This window comes from Amblyomma maculatum, chromosome 8 (assembly GCF_055883805.1).
Source record: "Amblyomma maculatum isolate TAMU_Amacu chromosome 8, ASM5588380v1, whole genome shotgun sequence".
Taxonomy (NCBI): domain Eukaryota; kingdom Metazoa; phylum Arthropoda; class Arachnida; order Ixodida; family Ixodidae; genus Amblyomma; species Amblyomma maculatum.
In genome coordinates, this window is record NC_139351.1 from 125,234,620 (window position 1) to 125,255,388 (window position 20,769).

The 20,769-nt window shown below is 45.3% G+C and overlaps 1 protein-coding gene across 1 annotated transcript in view; it reads left to right on the top strand.

Annotated features, from left to right (window-relative positions):
* Positions 1-1,759: 1,759 nt before the first annotated feature.
* Positions 1,760-20,769, top strand: part of LOC146182483 (uncharacterized) — a 37,849-nt gene continuing 18,839 nt past the window's right edge. The window contains exons 1-9 of the mRNA XM_084575957.1: positions 1,760-1,997; positions 3,739-4,623; positions 4,989-5,122; positions 5,799-5,882; positions 6,838-6,959; positions 8,949-8,998; positions 11,656-11,797; positions 12,769-12,948; positions 16,577-16,712. Coding sequence (XP_084432083.1) covers positions 1,760-1,997; positions 3,739-4,623; positions 4,989-5,122; positions 5,799-5,882; positions 6,838-6,959; positions 8,949-8,998; positions 11,656-11,797; positions 12,769-12,948; positions 16,577-16,712 — 1,971 coding nt within the window. The remainder of the gene's footprint in view (positions 1,998-3,738; positions 4,624-4,988; positions 5,123-5,798; positions 5,883-6,837; positions 6,960-8,948; positions 8,999-11,655; positions 11,798-12,768; positions 12,949-16,576; positions 16,713-20,769) is intronic.

Here is a 20,769-nt window from a genome sequence, read left to right on the forward strand (position 1 = left end):
TTTAGCTTTCGCGCTGACTTTTCTCAACAGCGCTCTCTAATGTGCCGTTTCAGCTCTAAAAGTGTGTGGATGCCAGTACAGACGCCCAGAGAAAAATCTGCTCATTTTAACATGTTTCTACAGCATACGAGCATGGGGTCCCATCGGGTAAATATATAAAGTCCCTCTTAAGAACCCAGCGTGCCTACCAGTGCCACAGGTCGGAAATATTTACGAATGCAATTTTAGGAAGAATGTAATTGAAACGGCATGTCTTTTTTTTTTTATTACTTAAAAAATTGAGTTTCTAAAATTGTCAGGAGCAGTTTATAAAACTGCGTGCTTAATTTGCACGCCATTTGCATAAAATGAGGAGTTCCATTTATTTTCCATTTTTTTCTGAGGAGAAAAGCTCACATCGAAGCGTTCTATTACGAAAACTCTAGTGGCAAGTTCCACGATACAGTTTGATCAGCCAGCGTTGTTCCAACTTACCCATCATCAAGAAGAGGAAAGAGTCAGATGAAGTGTCTTGTATTATTTACTGAACACTTATTCGACTGTATAACAGGAGACCCCTGATAGGGTTGAATAATTTCAGTCAGTATTGCTTACATCAATTTATTGGCTTGGTGGTATTGGGAATATCTGTGATCGGGTTTAATAATCTCTGACCGCATCAGCATATCGGACGTTTACGTTTGGCAGCATCGTGGTTCTTCCGCCCACGTTTCAAACAGCGGCCGAACTGGGGCGCTACTGTCACGATCGACACACGTCTTCACAATGACCAACGCCAACTGGACGGAATCAAGGGAGTAGACGTTATTAAAGCTCCCAGCAAATGGGACGCCCAATAACAAATAGAAGCCTACGTCCACACATTCCGTACAAGTAAGAAACGGCTACATTTACACCGTGCTCTGTAGTCAGATCAAGTCGGAGATTGAACGTGCGCTTTGGTGACGCCTTGTACTTGACTAAACGCGCAGCTCCTGGCTCCAGCCCCCTCGATCTCCTCAATCGACAGACACTTCTTATTAGTGCAGTGCTTACATGCATGTACCGTCTTTGCCAAAAGTAACCAGGCAGCATGGTTTACTTCTCTCTTGTATTCTAAAGCTAACAATGATTCCCAGGTGATCAGAACGTTTCAACAAGTGAGGACAGGGGCTCGCCTTTATTTTGCATAAATTTACTGGTTCAGAAGTGGTACGAATTCTCTGCTACCTGACTGAGAAGCGAAGCACGCAGCCTGGTTACTTTTGGCAAAGACGGTACTTGAAAAATAAAGGCGTGGGGAGAGTATTAGAGAGGGGTTGGCCCCTGTATCAAGTCTTCGAGCATGGGACTCAGGAAAAGGGGAAATTCAGCTGGAAAAACCACACAAGGTTTTCTGTTGTTACAACTGAATTTCTGTGCTGTTTTTGATAGCGAATCTGTTGTGACAACAGCAATTTCTGTAACGTGCGAATTTTGATTAATTACAACTGAAACGTACTAAAGAACTACAGGCTACTGAAAAGTGTAACAGAAAAAAACTACAGGACTACCGGAAAGTATTACAGAAAATTCTTACCGACAGAACTACAGACAACTTTATCGTATCTTTAACGAAGTTCTGTACTTCGTTCCGACTGGAAACGGGCACAAACTTAAATATAAAAGTGATAGAGTTAACGCCAGCTGTTGAAAAAGTTCACGTTTTGCTCGATGAGCCTAGAAATGTGAATTTCTAATGCCACGACGTTGATCACGGGCTATCTATGCAGCACAGTGGATGAAGCCGTCGCCGACTGTGGCGCCGCGTGTGTGGAGACCCGCGCACTTGCAGCGGGGCTTAGTGGAGCTGCCCTACATGCCGCTCACGGGCGGCCACCACCGCAAGACTTGGAAGCACCTGGACTGGTTCACTCGAAGACACCGCAAAGGTGGCACTGCTCTGCGCGGCCTCGACGGAAGCGACTGGGGCGACGAGTATGACGCCACGCTGACGTTGCTTGGACCGCATTGGCCCGGTGCGTATGAGCGCCCAGTTTCCGAAAACGCTGATACTGCGCCGCTCGCTTTTAATTCCGCTAATAAACATGTTTCGCTCCTTGACTTCTACTCTCTTTCTCACTTTTTGAAATTACCTGCTTTGCTATGGATCGGCGTTATTTTGATCATAATGCTTTTGTTTGGTGTGTTCTAGTGGCTTCCCTTCATTCACTCCTTGTCTGTTCGCTCATTCATCTAGTCATAAATTCATATGCCTGCCGTCACAGTTTGTGTTGAAGAATGAATCAAGAAATTTTTATTCGGTGATACCAAGAAACTTTATACACAGATATTTGGACCGATAGATAATGAGGCTAGTAGGCGGTTCGATACAAAATAACATATAGGCCAGCCGTTACAAATACATTGCAGAAAAACTAAATTTGTAGCTTTGCTTCGATTCCGAGAAAATGTCTCTTGCATGGCAGTTTGAAATTCGTAGCTTGTTTTATTTAAATTGTTACATTACCACACTAGACAAAAAAAAAATGGTACCTTGCCCGAAATAATCATCGTTGGAGATCATAATTTCAACAGGCAAAGTGGCTACTACCTTTGCATTTTTGCGACTGCTGTGGCAATGGAATGATCTCCATTTGCATCATGCTCCGCACCCCGATGTCGCTACCGTTTCGTAGTCTTCCAGCTACATCGCACGCATCGGTAGAATTTTTTTTTTCTTCAGACCAGTTCACATTACTGCCCTAGTAACGCCTTTTAGGGGTCCAAGACTTCTTCCCATAATATGTATGCATCCCCCTCGTTCGCCAGTCACAGCCACGTTATCCTAGTTAGAATCTCTCATCTGACAATCTGATTCTTCGCCTCCCTATAATTCTATTTGATTTCAGTCCGTTAATCTCAATGACCGCTGATTATCGACTGCCTTCACAATACTTGTCCAGCGGGTTTCCCTTCAAATACAATGCGAGCTCGCTTCTGAATCAACGCCATTGTCTTCCTGTCTTTTACTGTAACACTTATGACTTCGCTTTCAAGTTTCTCTGGTGCGCCTGCAGGCTCCAGGATTCTGGCTGAGCACTGGGAATTGCTTTGTTGACGTACATTATGAGAAGTATTGCTCAGTCGCTTTTCGTAATCCGAGGCGCCTGTAGTACTTAAAATTAAACTTTTTCTTCTCATAGTTTCGATTTTCTGTTCTATACCTGAGATCACTCGATACTCGGCCTATGCTGTCGCAATTGTCAGCTATTTCAAATATCTCAGCATGTTACGAACACTTGCGGCCTTCTCCCACTGTCAACCATTGCTGCCCTCTTTGTTATAATAACTTTAAGTCTCTGACTGTTTTGCGAATTTAGTTTCTAAGTCACGGATAAGCTCGAGCACTAACTCTCAATCTACTAATCACTATATCCCAAGCGCGCCAAAACTGGCCCTTTTAGCAAGTAAGTGTTACATGAAGTTAAAATTACCAGAGCTGCCTGGCAACCAGAGCGCTGGAGATTGCCATATAGAGCCGTCCAGAGAGGTAGCCATCACAGAAAGAAAGGAACTGCTTTGAAAGCACTAATATTGGAGTTAATTTGTGTTATGTTTGTGACTTGAACGCTATAAAACGCGTTCGAAAGTTTATCTGCGTAATGAAAAACGCTAAAGGATTGCGCTCGACATTTGTTTCTACATGCTACATTTCCTGCTTTTGGTGCAAATATTTCACACTCATTTTTTATTATTCTTATTCGCAATTCTACGCAGGTCCCATCAAAGTGGAGCATATATCTGACAGCTTTGAGTGGCCTCCACCGTATCTCCAGACTCTGCAGTGGAAACCGGTACTGCATAGAGTGCGGGTGCCTTCATCAAAACCTGACACTAGCCATAGCCACAAGGTCACCACCACTCGCAAGCTTAAACACTGGAAAAAAAGAAAACGCAAGCATGGAACCAAAACGCCGACCAAGACTACAGTGAGACCGGCGATGAAGCCGACTCCTAAACACAAGAAGCACATAGAAAAACCTGCCGCCAAGCCTGCGTCCAAGCCAGCTGCCAACCCTCCTGCCGAGTCCTTATTGAAGCCGCAAGTCAGGACTGTCGCCACACTTGAAGAGCAGCCTGAAGCCAAATTCGTAGACAAGACCTCCAACGGCCCTACAGAGAACCCTGCAGTGAAAAACGTCGAATTGCATGTGCCATTGGAGAAGCCTATTGTGCAGCCTGCTACAGAGTCTGCTTCAATACCTGCACCGGGACTGACTGCAGCTCCACCTGTCCGTGGACCGCAAAAGAGTCGTCCAGCGAAGCGTAAGCAGCAACTTGGTACAAGTGGAGGAGCGTCACCCAATGTTGTCTCAACACCAGGGTCGGGACACCCGCAGGGCTCTCACGCACAGCCCGTTTCGCCGGGTGCGATGATCAGCACGTTCAAGTTTGCCGGTCCGCCCTCATACGGCCAAGCTCAAATCAAGGACACGAACGGTACGACTGCATCGCATCCGACAGGGACTGGAAAAGAGGCGTACGCTTCTGGAACAACCGAGATGTCGTCAGAGGTTACAAAAAACAGTAGCAACCCGTCTGATGTGACCACGCTGGGCTCACTACCGAAAAAAGTCTTGTCCGATGCAGAAGCGATCAAAGGTGGGATTTACTACTCGTAACTGGTAAAACTGAACGGAACAGAATAGTTGAAAGTCTTGACACTGTGACCGCTTATTCGCATTTTAAGAATATGCTTTTGAAAAGCTCTTTATGATTTCAAACACACATTGCGCGGTTCTCGTATTTCGCGCCTTTTGCATTCCACATCCTTCTTCCAAAAGAGGTGATTGCAGTTCCACGATGCGTAACGAATTACATCAACTGAGCCGGCTTAACTATGCCCTCCTATTTGTTACACCGTTAAAACACACTCACTAAAACACACACTCCTCGACGAATTTCTCTCTTTGGTTCGGTACTTACGGTAATTACTCTTTTCCCACCACATCGTGTTCCATCTTAAGCTTTGAACCTCAATCCTCCGGGACTGGTCCTGGAGATGGCTGTCTTCTACGACGCTGACTGCAAGCAGTCCTTCGTGGAAGCCTTTGGGTCGGCAGACAATCTCCAGGAGGCTATCAAGGCCATCGTGTCACAGGTAAGAGCACGTTTGTCCACCTTCGCGGTTTAGGTAGGTAGAAGTTTCGAGGTAGCTGCGGCTGGCATAGGCAAGATTAATTGGTGAGATGAGAAACTTTCCTGCAGTGGTGAAAAGCCTTGTGATAGTCGTGGTGATGATGACCTGTCCTCCCATTCTCCTGCCCGCAATATGGGATAGACACGCTCCCGAACTTCTGTTTTGATTCTTCATTCATGTTTTTCTGCGGGCTTAGGTACTTTTAATTTCTTGGACTGTGTTTGAAATACTGCCTCTTCGAACCATGGAAGTTAAAGTGTGTATATTCGCTGGCAGTATTTCTGTCGAACATCGATACGGCATCCAACATATCGCGCAATATATGCGCCGCTTTTATAAATGCAATTTAGTTATGGACTTGGTTACTCAACAGCATTTGTATAATATTCAATTTCCCGACTCGCACGAGCTTATTTCATCCGTTTTACTTAAAAGCAACTAACAAATACAATTTTACCTTACGTTAAAAGCGTTGGCAGGCTAAGCAGATCATTTAGTTTCAAAATAAGGATATTCCAAGGACGAAGTGCATGTTTATTCTCGTGGTACGCCTCAATCTGCGCTGACATGAAGTCAACATGCGGTCTCAGCACTAGCTATCATATTTTTCTATCTCTCTCTCTTTTCTCTATCTCAGGTCCAGGTCTTCTACAAGCCGCCTTGGCTGAAACAACCAATGCACATCGTCATAACCAACCTGGCCCTGCTGGAGACGTCACCTGTAAGGGCAGAGAAACTCCTCTCCTCTGCGACCGCATTTTTTTCCCGCGTGTGCGGAGAATAGACAACGTGCAAAATTTATTTTGCAAACTTGTGGCGATTTTTGTGGTGATTTAATTTTCCGCGAGGAGTATAACGGCTGTTCACATGTGCTATCTTTGCTAAAATAGTCAGGCGACGAGGTTTCTTTCTTATGCGTATATTGAAAATACAAGACACAGTACAAGTGGTCTATTTCTATTACACAGATTTAGTAACTAGTAATATAAGTGCCCCGAAAGGTGGCAAAGAATTAAACCCCACCGTCCGGCTACTGTTGGCAAACACGGACGTTGGGAGGCTGGCCCGCAATGGGAAGCATGGCACCTGAGTAAGTGTTTTTGAGAGTATTAGTGCGTTGGAGAGTTTACAAGTTTGAACTGTCAATCATTGGGTCGTGCATAGATAACGAAATCAGTGCAGAGTAGAGCTTTTGCTATTGGCAGGACTTGCGAGAGGCCGAAATAAGCCGCTGCTCCTGGCGAGGCTGAGTACAAAGTACATACGTGTAAAACATGCTACAGTGCAGTAGCAACGTTCACCATCCAGAGCTAGAAAGAACTGCTGTTCAGAAATAATGCTTTGATCACCACTTAATAAGGGTAGAATTTAAACATGGAAGAGACACGTGGTATGGAGAACATGTAAAGCGTGGTTCCTGACTGCAACAGAGTGCGGAGACAAGTGAAGAGCAAAGATGAATACTGACAGGGACGGACAAGGACAGGGATAATGCAGGGTTGATGTCGAAGCGCGAAGACGTGCGGGCCATCTATGAACGCGACCTCAGAAGAATTATGGGTGTGGCGACGTCATCGCTCATGGAGTCACGTGCGCCTCTGCTATTAAAACGCAGTTGTGTTGCCTGTGTGCGTACAAGCGCGAGGCATTCTCGTTCTCCTCATCCGTGCTTACAGAATCCGCTGATGGAGTCGTCCGATGCGGACAAGCTCCTCAAGGGCTTCAGCAACTTCACTGCCAAGACGAACCCGCCCGAGGGACAGCCGGGACACTGGGACGTCGCGCTTTTGCTCACCGGGTGCGTTGCTTCCTTAAGAAGGCAGCAAGGTTGCGACAGAACGAGAATTACTGCAACTTGTCTATCTTTCAATGATCCACAGGGGGTATTGATTAGTGCTTCATTTTTATCTTTCGACGGTTTTAATCGCGTGGTTCTGGCCGTTTGCCTATGCGGCAACAACAAGATCAATAGTTCACTGCCGCTGCTTGTCAGCGATGGTCAGTCTAGGGTCGCTCTACCCACAGTAGATGTATTTTTCTACCCGTCGTAGATGTACTCCGCCCTGAAAAAAAAAAAAAAAATGGAGGACGCTTAAGCTTCGCGTTTAAGAGTTCAACACGATATCGGGCCCCGCTCACTGTCCTTAAGCCCAGATGCTTTGAAGACGATAGATTGATGTATAAGGAATTGAATCGTTCGACGGCTCGCACCATCTGCTGTGGCAGCGCCATACAATAGAAGAAAATTTCCAGTGAGCGCCGCATCGCAGGTAACCAAAGCGGAAATGCTCTTGGCTACTCACTTAACTATTACTTCCCTAACAATCTCGTTTATAATAACGCACCTAAACATTAGCAGACAGTCATAAGGCAATACATGCATTTGGTCCACTTTAATTCGGAGAGAAGCGATGTGGTTGTGTGGCGGAGTGGTTGCGTACTCACCAGGCACTGCGAAGCAACCATGTTAGACTCCGCGGGTTTACGCAAAACGTTTATTGTTTCTTTACTTTCTTCTGATTTTCGAGTTACAACTACAACGCCGACACCAGCTATTTTGCGACGCGGGGTCCTTAACGCTGTAGCGTTAAAAAAACGTAACGCAAGCTAGTGTTACTACCATAGCAGTTAAGACGTAGGTTCCCATCCTTGCGACAGTGACCGCCGAGCGTCTGCGCGCTTACTTGGGGCAGCGAATTGTAAAGGGGCGCCTTACAGTGTTGCACCCCATGCGCCTGCAAATGACGTGACCAACCCTCGAACATAATGCACACCTTACACCTTCTTCTAATGCTCCCAAAACTGGAAAGTAATGTGTACTCCCTGTACACCTGTACATCCCCTGTACATGTACACTCTCATATTATAGCTCATTCAAAAAAGAAAGCTGCGCAAAAGACTTGTGGAGGAAATGGCACAACTAACATAAAAAAAAAAAACGAAACCAAAGCAGTTTCGTTACACGCCATACTGGAAGGTCCCGTTTAGCAGATGTAAATATGGTCAGCAGAGGTTACAACACCAGTTATCTATGTTACTTAATAAATTAAACGCAGAAAATATCCGTATTGACACACTAAGTTCTAGATCATGAAAGTTGCAGTGTATCCGATATGTGTCTGCCAATTTGTTACAGTCGTCCCTCCCAAGTAGCGTAAAATAACCTATGCTATTGTATTTTTCTATGCTATTGTTTGCTAATGTATGCCACTGTATTACTTCATGAATAATGCTGTTGTAGTTTGCTTTTATTTTTATTTTTTTTATTATTCTTATTACTTCTGTTCATTGCACAGCTTTCGCACTTGTGTTGTTTGCTCCTGGTGCCGGTTGTTTTGCTTCTGCTGCTGCGGGCAATATGTTACCGGGAGCGTGGTCCATGTCAAACCAACAACTTCGTCGGCTTTTGATCGCACTCCCAGCATCAGCTTGTTTGATAAAAATAAATTGATTGATTTAATTATGAATAAATAATTAATTAATTAATTGATTGATTGATTGATTGATTGATTGATTGATTGATTGATTGATTGATTGATTGATTGATTGATTGATTGATTGATTGATTGATTGATTGATTGATTGATTGATCGATCGATCGATCGATCGATTGATTGATTGATTGATACTCCCTTAAGCTTTGCAAGTACAACAACTAAAATAACAGAAAAAAGAACTAGCTTAGGCTTCCGTATTCACATGGATGTAGTGACCATGCAATAACTCTTTCACTGACATTCCATTTGCTAGCGTCATCGCTAATTGTAAAAAAATATATCTCTTTTAGGAAAGACATGCACGCGCAGAAGGATGGAAAAAACGACACCAGCGTTTTGGGTGAGAGAGACCTCTATTTATCTTATTTTTCATGTGGTTCCTTCTTGCTGTGCATCAAACGTGCCGTGATTTGGGAATTGAGTAGATCCGTTGAATAATTAGTGTCAGGAAGCAGCGACGATAGCTTAAAATATAATTAATGTGCTTAAATAAGCCAGAATCTCTCGATCCAGTGCATATTGTGCCAAGCGGATTTCAATCCGTTTGCAAGTAACGAGACGGGCTTGCCTTGGCTGCGTGTCAAAAAGGCGAGCACGATGTATTAAATTACACCAACGGTGAGACTCCAACCGCAGCCGATGAGAAGTTCGTAAAAAGCCTGACATGCACCCGCGGCGAGTAGCTTGCGCTTATAGTAGGGTGCGTAGCATGAGGCGAATGACGAGTACAATTTGTATGCAATTTGTATTATTTCCTTGAAGTTTGTCTATGCTATTTTTTGTCTCAAAATGTATATATTATGAATATCTGCGATTGTAAACTCATTATCTTCATTCGCGCTTTATTATTGTGTTATACAAACCGCTACAAGTTACTCTTAACACTAACATGTCGCCACCCTGGCCCATCGCAATGGGTTAGATGTGCTAGGCAATAATAAACCCGGATGGGACTGGCACTATTTGTAAAAACATAATAAATAAATAAATAAATAAATAAATAAATAAATAAATAAATAAATAAATAAATAAATAAATAAATAAATAAATAAATAAATAAATAAATAAATAAATAAATAAAGGAGCCTACATTTTATGCAGCGAACACTCAAAAATCCTTCACAGCATGTTCTTTGGTAATAATAATAATCATAATATTAATAATAAGTTCAGAGGAAGGGAAAAGGGCAGTGTGTGTCACACTTTGTTTCTGTGGAAACCTAAACCGCACCGTAAGGGACGGGAGGAAAACGGGTAAAATGAAAGTGCAAAGGGATAAAGAGTAGCCGTATTGGAGGTCTACATAGTAATTTCGACCACCTAGGAATCTTCAACGTGCACTGACATTGCACAGCACACGGGTGCCTCTTCCTGTCACCTCCATAGAAACGCAGTCACCGATTGTGGGGTTCGAACCCAGGTACTTTGGCACAGTACTCGGGCATCGTTACCACTTAGCCACCGTGGCGGGGCTACCTTTGTACTGTTCTAATCATTGCGTACCACGCTTTGCAATAGAGTATAGTTGTAGAAGTAGTAACAGGAGGTGTAAGGGGAAAATGTAGATGTGACTAGTAGGAGGAAAACTTTACTAACTGTGAGTGTGGAATAGAGTAGAAATTGCACCAACAGCCACAGACTTAACTGCTGAGTTATGAGATTCAGACATTTTCATATTTGCGCGCATCCTGACAAAAGTCTTTTTTGTTTTCGGTGAAAAATACGCTGGGAATTATATTTCGTTTTTTTTTTCTTTCTGCCAGTAATGAGAGCTGTCGGAGAGTTGTGGCTGTTAATGACAGATACACACCGCCTACATCGTTCACTACCGTGGAAAGAAAGGTGCAAAATTCGAGGGGGCACTTTGGGCCCCTGCGGTGCGATTAAGCGAAAGCATTTATAGCGCGTTAGTTGTTTTGTCTTTCGCGCGACCTTTAATGAGCTGTGGCTGACTGCTTACTGACTAGCGCCTCTTAAAGAGCTTGACAAAGTCTGATATTAGAGGTTTATGACACTTTATTTGTGTATGCGATACTTTCTGTGGGCGGACGCGCTCACGGACGCACACTCATGGTTTTCTCCTCGGCGTTCCTTGGCGCGCGTTCATGTCTGTGCTCATGCCACGTGCCTGGCGTGGCTTAGTTTGTTATCACATCCGGCTGGTTATCGATGGAGGATGACTTTTTTCTTTTCTTAAAGGTTAAGAACCCCGCAGTTATTTCATTGACAGGAGAAGCGTGACACTTCCTGCGGATGGACGCACGCCCGGATGCGCGCTCATGAGCCTAAAAAGATTTTCGCCTTAAAAGCTCCAGATCACAAAAGAAAGCATCCTACGTTTCCTGATTGGTGAAGAATTTCCCATCGACGAGCGTCTTCGGGTGCTTGACAGAGTTTCCAGTCGCAGCTACGGGTGGGACGAAAGGGCGGCACAAACTATTGTAACGGCACTATTTTGAGATTTTGACGCATTTGTAGAGAAGTCCAGTTGACAGAAAACTCATGAGTTCGAAAATTTGCGCTAACATCTTTATAAATAGGATTTCTTAGCCGCTTGCAATGTTTACCCAACTTATGCAGACACTCCTTTGAAGACATTCATCTCCAATACTTTGTCTTACCGTTCTTTCATCTTTCTTTTTAAATGAAGCAGAATATAGTTGTTAAAACGTTTCCGATTTTTTCCACTGCGTGCACTTCGTACGTTATCGACATGGAGAGAGTTAATTAGCTGTAATTGGTTGAAAGGAAAGGGGCAACGTAACAAAACTGAGGACACATGACATTTTATAATTTGTCGTGGGGTCACGACAAGCGGAAAAAAATTAACACCTGCACGAAAACGTGTGCACAAAAAGAAAACGCCACTATAGATCGACGCTGGAGAGCAAGTTACTAAAACTAATCCAGGGGACACACATAACTAAGTCCCCAAATCGTTCCCCTTGAAACTGTTTTGTAGAGTGGGATTGCCAGCACCGCGTCCCGTATATGCAGGAAAGGCGTACCTGGGTGGCGCATGCTCTAAGGCCTTCGCCAACGTGGTCGTCGAGTTTGGATCGACCAACCCTAAGCGGAGACCCATGACCACGTTCGGCCTCCAGTCGAGCAACGTAGCCGCTCACGAGCTGGCCCACAAGTGAGCACTCGTGTTTCTCAATGGAGACACGGAATAATTGTGCCGGTTGCTCTGGTTTTGTATTCGCTCTGCACATGTCTCTAGAATGAAGCAATGCGTTGCACCCAGCGCCTTTATGTTCTGAACACACCTTCACAAGGAAATGTTGACAGTAATTTTTATGCACTATCGGTCAACATTTATGTGAATTTCATACCAAAGACGTCAACGTGGAATGATACTAACAAAGGTGTACGGAAATGCTACAGCGACAGTTATTATTTTTGTTGATAAGATGTAAGCCAGAGCTATTGTTTTAAATGGAAGTTCACTTTCTAAAACAAAAACAAAAATATTAGTACTACTTATTTGCGAGAATGCGAAAGCATCACTCTTTTGCATTGCCACAGTATTGCTGAAAATGTTTCTAAATTCACCAAGCTCTTTCTTATAATGCGTTAGCGTGTTTGTTTGCTTTTTTTCTTTTTACACAATACCGGCGATATTCAGGTCTTGTCGCTGCGAAGCGACGGAAGTTTCCGAGTTTGCACGGCCTGATAAGAAGACGTAGCCGAAAGGTTTTAATCGTGTTTATTCGAAAAGACACTTCAATGTGTCGAGACCTGTCATCATCATTTACATTGTAGGCGTAACGATCACGCTCTCCGGTTGCATTCTACGATTATTACTACCGTAACATCAGTACACGTCCCGTACCCACTAGAGTAGGTTATGCGTACCACAACGCTAACATCTTTAAACCAAACCCCAGGGTGCATGCCCTATGCACTGATTGTCCGCCTGGCGCGCTCAAGGCCTGGTTACGAACCGCAAAGACTCACGTAGCTGTAGCGTGTACTGGGACGGCTTACTGCACGAAGTCACTGAAAACACCACTAATCCGCATTTTAATCGTATGACACCCATCCTGATTTGATGTTTGTCACCTCTTTGTAAGCATAATAAGCAATGCGATCTGATATATCACGCAGCCTAGGCGTATACCACGACGGGCCTCCTGAGAACGGTGACTGCTCTCTAGACCACTACCTGATGGGTCCATGGCGCACCTCCAACACCACCACCTGGTGGTCACCCTGCAGCCTGCAGGTGCTCACCAAGCTGGCCCAAAACGAAAAACTCGCCTGTCTCAAGGCGCCCCAGATGTCAAGGCACGTACCCTTGGAATCTTCCTATCAAGCTTGACGTGCACGTTCCGCTGTTGCTGGACGAGACAACAGCATGAGTGCATGAGCGTGCCTTTCATTTCCTCATTCATCACCAGTCCCTCCTCCTTCTCGTAAAGCTAGGCGAGTTCAATGCGTATCAGATCAGTACTCGAGTACTACGACACATGCAGCCAAGTACTGGACGTGGTAAGGGAATATGTGTACATAGGACAGGCAGTAGCCGCAGATCAGGACCACGAAAAAGAAATGCCTTTACGAATCGCTCTAGTATGGAGCGCATTTGGCAAGAGCTGTCAGATCATGAATGTAGTTTGCCAGTATCGCTCAAGTGGAAAGTATATAACAGCTGCGCCTTACCAGTACCCACCTGTTGGTCTCAAACGTGGAGGCTAACGGAAAGGGTTCTACTTAAGTTGAGGAAAACGCTAAGATCTATGCAACGGAAAATTGTAGGCGTAACATTAAGAGACAGGAATCTATTAAGGGAGTAATTACTCATTGATTAAGAGACAGGAAGCGTGCAGTGTGGCTCGAGGAACAAGCGCGACACATTTATGCTTTAGAAATAAAAACAAATTACCATGGGCACGTCGTGTAATGCAAAGGTAAGGTAACTGATGGTCCGTAAAGGTGACAGACTGGATACCGAGTAACGGAAAACATAACACGGAGCCAAAGAAAGTTAGGTGGGTGGATGATGTTATGGGAAGCTTGCGCACATCAAATAGATTCAGCTGACACAGGAGCGGTTAATTGGAAATGTCTTTGTCCTGACGTGTGTATTGTCCGACTGATGGCGATGAGGACGATGATAATGATCATACCCATCTTTTCTTTATTGGCTTCTCCACGCAACGCGGTGAATGTTCGGCCGATCAATAGCACACGTCTCCGCATATCAGGGAAAAAACCCGGCCGCTATGACCTCATTTCAATGATGGGAAAACGAGCAAAAAGTGATCGTTGTGCTATGTCAGCATACTTTAAAGATCGGCAGATGATCGAAGTTGTTCCGGGGACACTGCCATATATTTGCCTCCCTCCTGTCTTACTCTCACCTTCATTCCTTGACAACACGTAGGCGTCCCAGGGATTCCGATTATGGGCGATTAGAATATCCTCGTGAAGTCCAGAGAAGTCCGAAAGGAATCCCAAAAATATACCATATGAAGCAAGAAGGGACTTCTCTAGGACGTCCCAAACGATATCGCTGTCGGACTCGTTTGAAGTGTGTTGGGAGTTTAATGGGACATTGCTTAGGCGGCTTTCGTCGGCATATTGTTATTCTGGGGCCAGCCTTTTGCAGAAGCATGAACTTATGATGTCCTCCAAAAAAGCTTTGCTTCCTGTTCTCCCCTACAAAGATGATTTTGAGATCGTGTTGGTGTCATGAGCAGGCTCAACTGCCATCTTTGATATGGGCAGAATATTGAGGCAGAGTTAAATTTGAACGGCAAAGCGGCCATCGTCTGGAGGTGACCATTCTCAACATTATTTCTAGTTTTTTGTGGAACTCATGTTGAAATTATAGACTGATTCAACACATGTATACCATATTTGGCTGAATAAAAATAAAAATGAAAACTGGTGCACAAAAGCAATTTCCGGGATGTTGATCATGTTGCAACCTGTAATTCAGCGTCATCTGCATGCCTAGTGTTGGGGTATTCATTTTAAGGACAAATAATTTCCGTCTTGAGTGTATGTATGTCGCACCAGCATTGGGTTCGAACCCGACTACGCGGACGCGTTTCAGTGGCGGCGAAACGCAGAGGCGTCAGTGTGCTATGCGAAGTCAAAGTCAGAAATCAAAACGAATGGCTGTGATCGATAGACGATGATATAAGAATGCTGTAGGGAAAAAATATGCTGATAGTGTGATTAGGTAATTACTCGAGCCAAAAATATAGAAGTAAAATCAAACATACGTCGATATTAGCCATGGGAATAATGTCGACGTTCAATGAATGTGACGACACGTCAGTCGGAAGTGGGTGTATTTCTCACCTAATCATTGGTTGCCAGAAAAGGAAACGAACAGTATCTATCAAATTTTTGTGTGGACACCTGACCCGCGTCGTATGGGAAGGGAGAAAGGGGGGAACGAAAGCGGAAAGAGAAAAATGGGTTCCGTAGTGAGGCTGCGGAGTAATTACGGCCACCTGGTGATCGTTAACTTGTATTGACATCGCGCAGCACATGAACTTTTTGTTTCGTCTCCATCGAAACGCAGCCACGGCGTTCGGGACAAGGAAAGAAAATATCCACAGTGCGGCACCATTCCTCGTCTTGCTAGCAAAAGCTATACAAGTGGCGCGTGATGTACCGTGGGCAGGAGCAACGACCAGGCTTTCGCATTTCTACAGTGCGATTCTGCAATGCTCTCGCAGTTTTTTTAATATCATTTCTACTGCGAATAAGACCTACGAAAAAGACTGACTTGATCGCTTGCTGCCTTCATGGGAAGTATCAGTTATGGGACTGGATGCTGCAGCTATAGTGCACGCATTACGGTACGACTTTATGCTAATGAAAAGCGGTGTCATTAGAAAGGAAATTCAGGGAAGGAAAATGCGCTGTATCCACTCTTAAAGCGAAGCAGAGTAAGCCCTTTATTTGAATCGAGAGAAGGAACGTTGAGGTAGTAAAACAGGAGGGGTACTCCCGAAAAAAATGAGCTTGGTTGGTTTATAGGTTTTTTTTTTTTTTTATTCGACACGTTTGCCATCAGACATAGTGAAAAAGGGAGTGGGAAGCAGGAGAAAGTTGGAAGGGGTCTAATCTTGTCTATCATAAAAATTCGCTGAAGTTCCTGATAAACTGATTATCTAGTGCCCACTAGCGATAGTCACATTCAAGGTCCCACCACAGCGACTAAGGTTATGAAGGACGCCGTAGTGGAGAGTTGCGTAGAAATTTCGTCACCCAAGGTTCTTTAACCTGCACTGACGTCGCCAAGCACATGGACATCTCTTTTCGCCTCAATGAAGCGTTTAAGTTTCTTTCCAACGACCAATTCCAAAAGAAGTTTTAGACTGCGAAATAGAGTCCAGCTACTTAACAATAAATGGTTTTAAGGAAAGCAAATGACGCTTCAATTCTATCGTTAGTTGATGAACACCCCCTTCGCTCTGAGAAGGAATGGATGGTAGGAAAAGCGCAAGGAGGAGGAGAGGGAAAGGCGTTTTAGTGCACAACTGCGGACGCCCGGGGATATTTATCGTGCATTGACGTTGCGCGAACTCGGGTGTCCTGCGTTTAGCCGCTGAAATGGGTTTGCCGCAGTCTGGCTTGACTCCATCTCTTCACATTTCAAGGCTGGCGTCGATGAAGTGTGCGGGGCCACGTGACTGTACTGCACTGGAAATAGTATTCAGTTAGGTAGCATCCATCTTACGGTGCCTTGTTAGGTGAAAAAATTGTCCGCTCTACGGTAGTCTGGCAACTTCCGCTCTCGAAGCCTCATTACTCACATCACGGTCGGTAACACGAAGCTATGTCAACATGACTGAGAGCTGTACCATGGCCGCAGAAGAATTCTGAGGCTGGCTCAAGCTGGTCAGGTTGATTTAAGCTTCTCTCTTGTGTGCCTCTCCCTGATCTCGCGCAGGCTTCGCCAAGCGGTCGGCTGGAACTCGTGGCGCTCAGCGCCTCCCCCTGGCCAGCAGTGGGACGCGGACGCCCAGTGCACGGTCTTCCTCAAGAGCGACGCGGCCAAGTGCAGCGCCAAGCCGGAAAACATCAACGTGCGTTCTTCCTCCCGTTTTTTAATCCGTAAGCACTGTATGGCTATGTAGGCGGCTTTCACGTGAGCATGACTTTGTTGGCGCTGTAAAAGAGGAACTAGTGGGTATATCAGAAAGAGATTGGTAGAGAGCTAGGATAGAGCGTCAAGCAAAGGTGTGCAAGTGACAAAATGTTCGATGTGGGTTAATTAGTTTTAGAGCCAATTACGTCAGACAGATGTTGAAACAGTCGAGATGGGCAATGTCGCCGTCCAAAGAGGGTCACGTGCTACCCGACTTCCGGTGGCTTGAACGTGAACGGGCGGGGAAAGGGCGTGATTTTCGTGCACAAATTGGTGGGAATGGTAGAGTGTGTGCATAGAGAGATAGTCACCCAACGGCGATCTGAAAAACTCTGAGAGCACTGTAGAATCTGCAGTGCAGGAATGCAAAAGCCTGAGCGTTGCTTTCGCACACGGTACATCGCGCGCCCCTTGTCGAACACAACCAGCGTTCCATTGAACGCATCAAAAGTTCATTGGTGTACAATTGTTTTCCGGTAGTAGTGACGAGGTGATGAAGGATGGCTGATTCTGGCCCTGATGGGGCTGGGGCAGGTAGGCCACCGCCGCTTGCGGCGGGGGCTAGCCTGCCATCGAATCTTTATCTGTTGTAGGCCGTCATTGCACCCGCCACCGCTTCGGTGGTGGACGACGACTGTTACGGCGCGCATCTTTCTCTCCCTCTTCTTTTTCCTTTCTTCTCTATTTTCTGTCCGCACGAGGCAGCGGAGGTGGCTCAGCTACAGAGCCAGTAGCAGGCCCGTGCTTTTTGTTCCTTCTTCCTACAGCCACAACAATTGTTTTCCAGTAAAGGAAAGGCGCAGTATCTGTCACTCGCAGAATTCCGCAGACATATCTCGCGGACAACACTACAACGCTCAGGCTTACCCATTCCTGCAGCTCAAATTCTGCGTTGATTTTGTTAAATTTATTTCTTTTTGTTTACTGCGCTGGCAGAGTCTTTGGAAATTCAGGTAGCAGCCGATTCGTCCTTCGCCTCTCATTTAGCTAATTGCCCTGGTCGTAATCTGCGGTTTAAATGTAAAAGAGCTTGAACCAAATGGCAGTTTTTTTTAACACAGCCAGAAAAACAATGCTCTGATTTAACCTTTGAATTAGGTGTGCTTTGTTTAACACGCCACTATTAATTCCTCTACGGCGCTTTTCATAATTCTTAAATAAGTCGAATAGGTGCCTTCAAAGCCATAAATCAACCATTTGTCGGCAGGAATACGCTAGCTTCAGAAGGATATTCGCTGACCATTCTAGATCCACTAAGCTGTTATATTATAACGATATTTTTTCGCTATTTCATTCCTTGAGCATTCCGCCTGTCGCCATTGGATGAAGCGAAACCGTGCTTTAGAACCAATAACGAACATCAACAAAGAACCATTGCGTTCGTCCAACACCTCCTTGGTTCGTCTAGCTGATGATGAAAACTGAGAAAATCAAAGACGCAGTGGAATAGGCTCAATAAAAGTGATATTACTCAAGAGAGTCACCTCTGCACCACGCGGTGGTGGGTGGTGGTGGTGAAAAAGTTTGGAGGACGCTTTAGCTTCGCCTTCAAGAGTGGAACGCGATAGCGTTATTGCACCTCGTTCGCACCGCCCACTCATTCGCTCGGTATGCTCTTGAGACACACAGCGAGTGGCGCGCCACATGTCGGGGCAGCGCCGCACATTGCGAGGAGGGGTTCTTCTGTGTTTGCCGCAAGATGGCTCTGCATGTGCGCAGAGCGCAGAAGAAATGTAGCGGAAACGTACTGCGCTACTCGTGTAACTGCGACTTCTGTAAGTAGCATGCTCATAATTACCGATATACACCGCAGTATAACGTTCTACGGCACGTTTCTAAGGCAACACCGCATTCACTAGAAGCGCTTTTGTACCGCTTTCAAGCATCGTTTCATGTTTTTGAGGAATGTGAAAAATCCATTTCTTCGTACGGTCTGTCAGTTACGCCTGGGTCAAGCTCTCCCGGGAATTGTCGTTTCTTCTGACCGCAAGGTGTCCGCGGGTATCTAAGGGAAGTGGTCTTGGCGTACAGGTTCTTGATGGTGCGGTTTACTTTAGACTATTTGTGGAGTGTAAACCGGAAAAAACTGTATAAAGACTTGTGCGATGTGGTGCTTCCAGAACCGTTGTACGGAGCTGTGTACTCGTCCGCAGGGGGCAAAAATGTTCTTAAAAGAGTGAAGAGGATGATGGTGCCGGCAGGGGTGAAAACGTTCTTTTTTAAGCTGCACACTGGAACATTGGAGGTAAATAAATGGAAGGAACAGAAAGGGCTTTTTGTACCCTGGGGTGTCCACTGCATAATATGCAGGAAAGAGGAGACGATTGAACACGTGTTTCTCGAATGCTGGGATGCCGTATTTTTATGGGATGTGCTCCAGAGGACGCTTAAAAAGGAACTACCCATAAGCCCACATAGTATCCAATTCTTGCCAGTAGAAGCGAACAATGATACACCGTTGGATCTTTTGATGCTACTGGCTCTCCACAGCATATGACAAAGCAGAATGGCTGTAGAGCACGGTGACGTCGATGCACGTTCAGCGAGACAGCTCTTTAGAGAGAGCATACGGGCATATGTGGACGAACAGAAAGCTTTAAAACTAGAGCCAGAATGGTTAGTTAGTTTTGACGGGTTGTCACATATGAGGGATTTTTAATCCGACAACTTCAGCTAAGGAAGGCTGAAGCTTTAGGTCAATGCTTGATCTTTTATTTTGTCATGTTATTGATGTCACATGTGTCTTTTTTCTGTACGTCCTCGGTCAGGAAATAGAAAAAAGAAAATCGTGGCTGAGTGGTAGCGTCTCCGTCTCACACTCCGGAGACCCTGGTTCGATTCCCACCCAGCCCATCTTGGAAGTTGCTTTTTATTTATGAAGTGCATGCCGGGATTTATTGCTCACGGCCAACGCCGCCGACGCCGACGACACCGGCTTTTCTGCGACACGAGCTCCTTAACGCTACCGCGTTAAAACTTTATTTGGTGGAGCCGCGAAATACTCGTTACAAGGGCTGGGCTGGCTCCTGATCACGGGTGGTGGCCAGCAGGCAGTGCCTGACAGCGACCGCTTCAGCCCAGTCGACCAGCCTCCTTTGTGGAGCCGGTTCGGCGGGGCATCCCCGATTAGATACGACCGCCGGCGGCTGCGTGTCGATGGAGGCGAAACGAGAAGGCGTCCGTGTACTGTGCGATGTCGGCGCGCGTAATTCGCGTATTTCAAACATTACAGATTTTGTTTTTTATGATAGATAACTTTGCAAGTATTATTCAAGGTTCCCTCAGAAGTTTTAGCAAAAAAATTGTTTGACAATTCGCATAATTTGTTCGAACTGTGCTGGAAAATTGCATTCATACAGGTGTTTGAAATTACCGCATAGCCTTCCACTACTGCTCCTTTCTCTCTTTCCACTTTGGCTCCCACTTTCCTCCCTTCACTCACGGCACAGTTAACGTGTCCACAGAAACAAGTGTGACAGATACTGCGCCTTTCCCTTCCTGTGAACGAACTTTTATTTTTATTATTATTACTATTATTATTATTAGTAGTAGTAGTAGTAGTAGTAGTAGTATTAGCAGTAGTAGTAGTAGTAGTAGTAGTAGTAGTAGTAGTAGTAGTAGTAGTAGTAGCAGTAGTAGTAGTAGTAATTATTATTATTCGAGAGAGAGAGAAAGTACACAGCTCGTTCCACCGAAAAGCCGTCACCGTATTCCAGTTTTAATTACTTCAGGCCTTTTTCAGTTTTAATAGATGTTTAAGTACGTATTGGGGAAAGGAAATGCCCAGTACCTGCCACAGCTTTCGGGTGACACCTGACAGTGCCTTAAAGGATGGGAGACCGCCTCAACTACGGGCTCTACATTTTTCTTACCACGTTCCCAACTCCGGCAAAACCTGTTGGGTTGGGTTGGTTCATAGGAAGGGAAAGGCGCAGTATCTGTCACACTTGCTCTGTGGACACCTGAACCGCGCCGTAAGGGAAGGGATGAAGGTG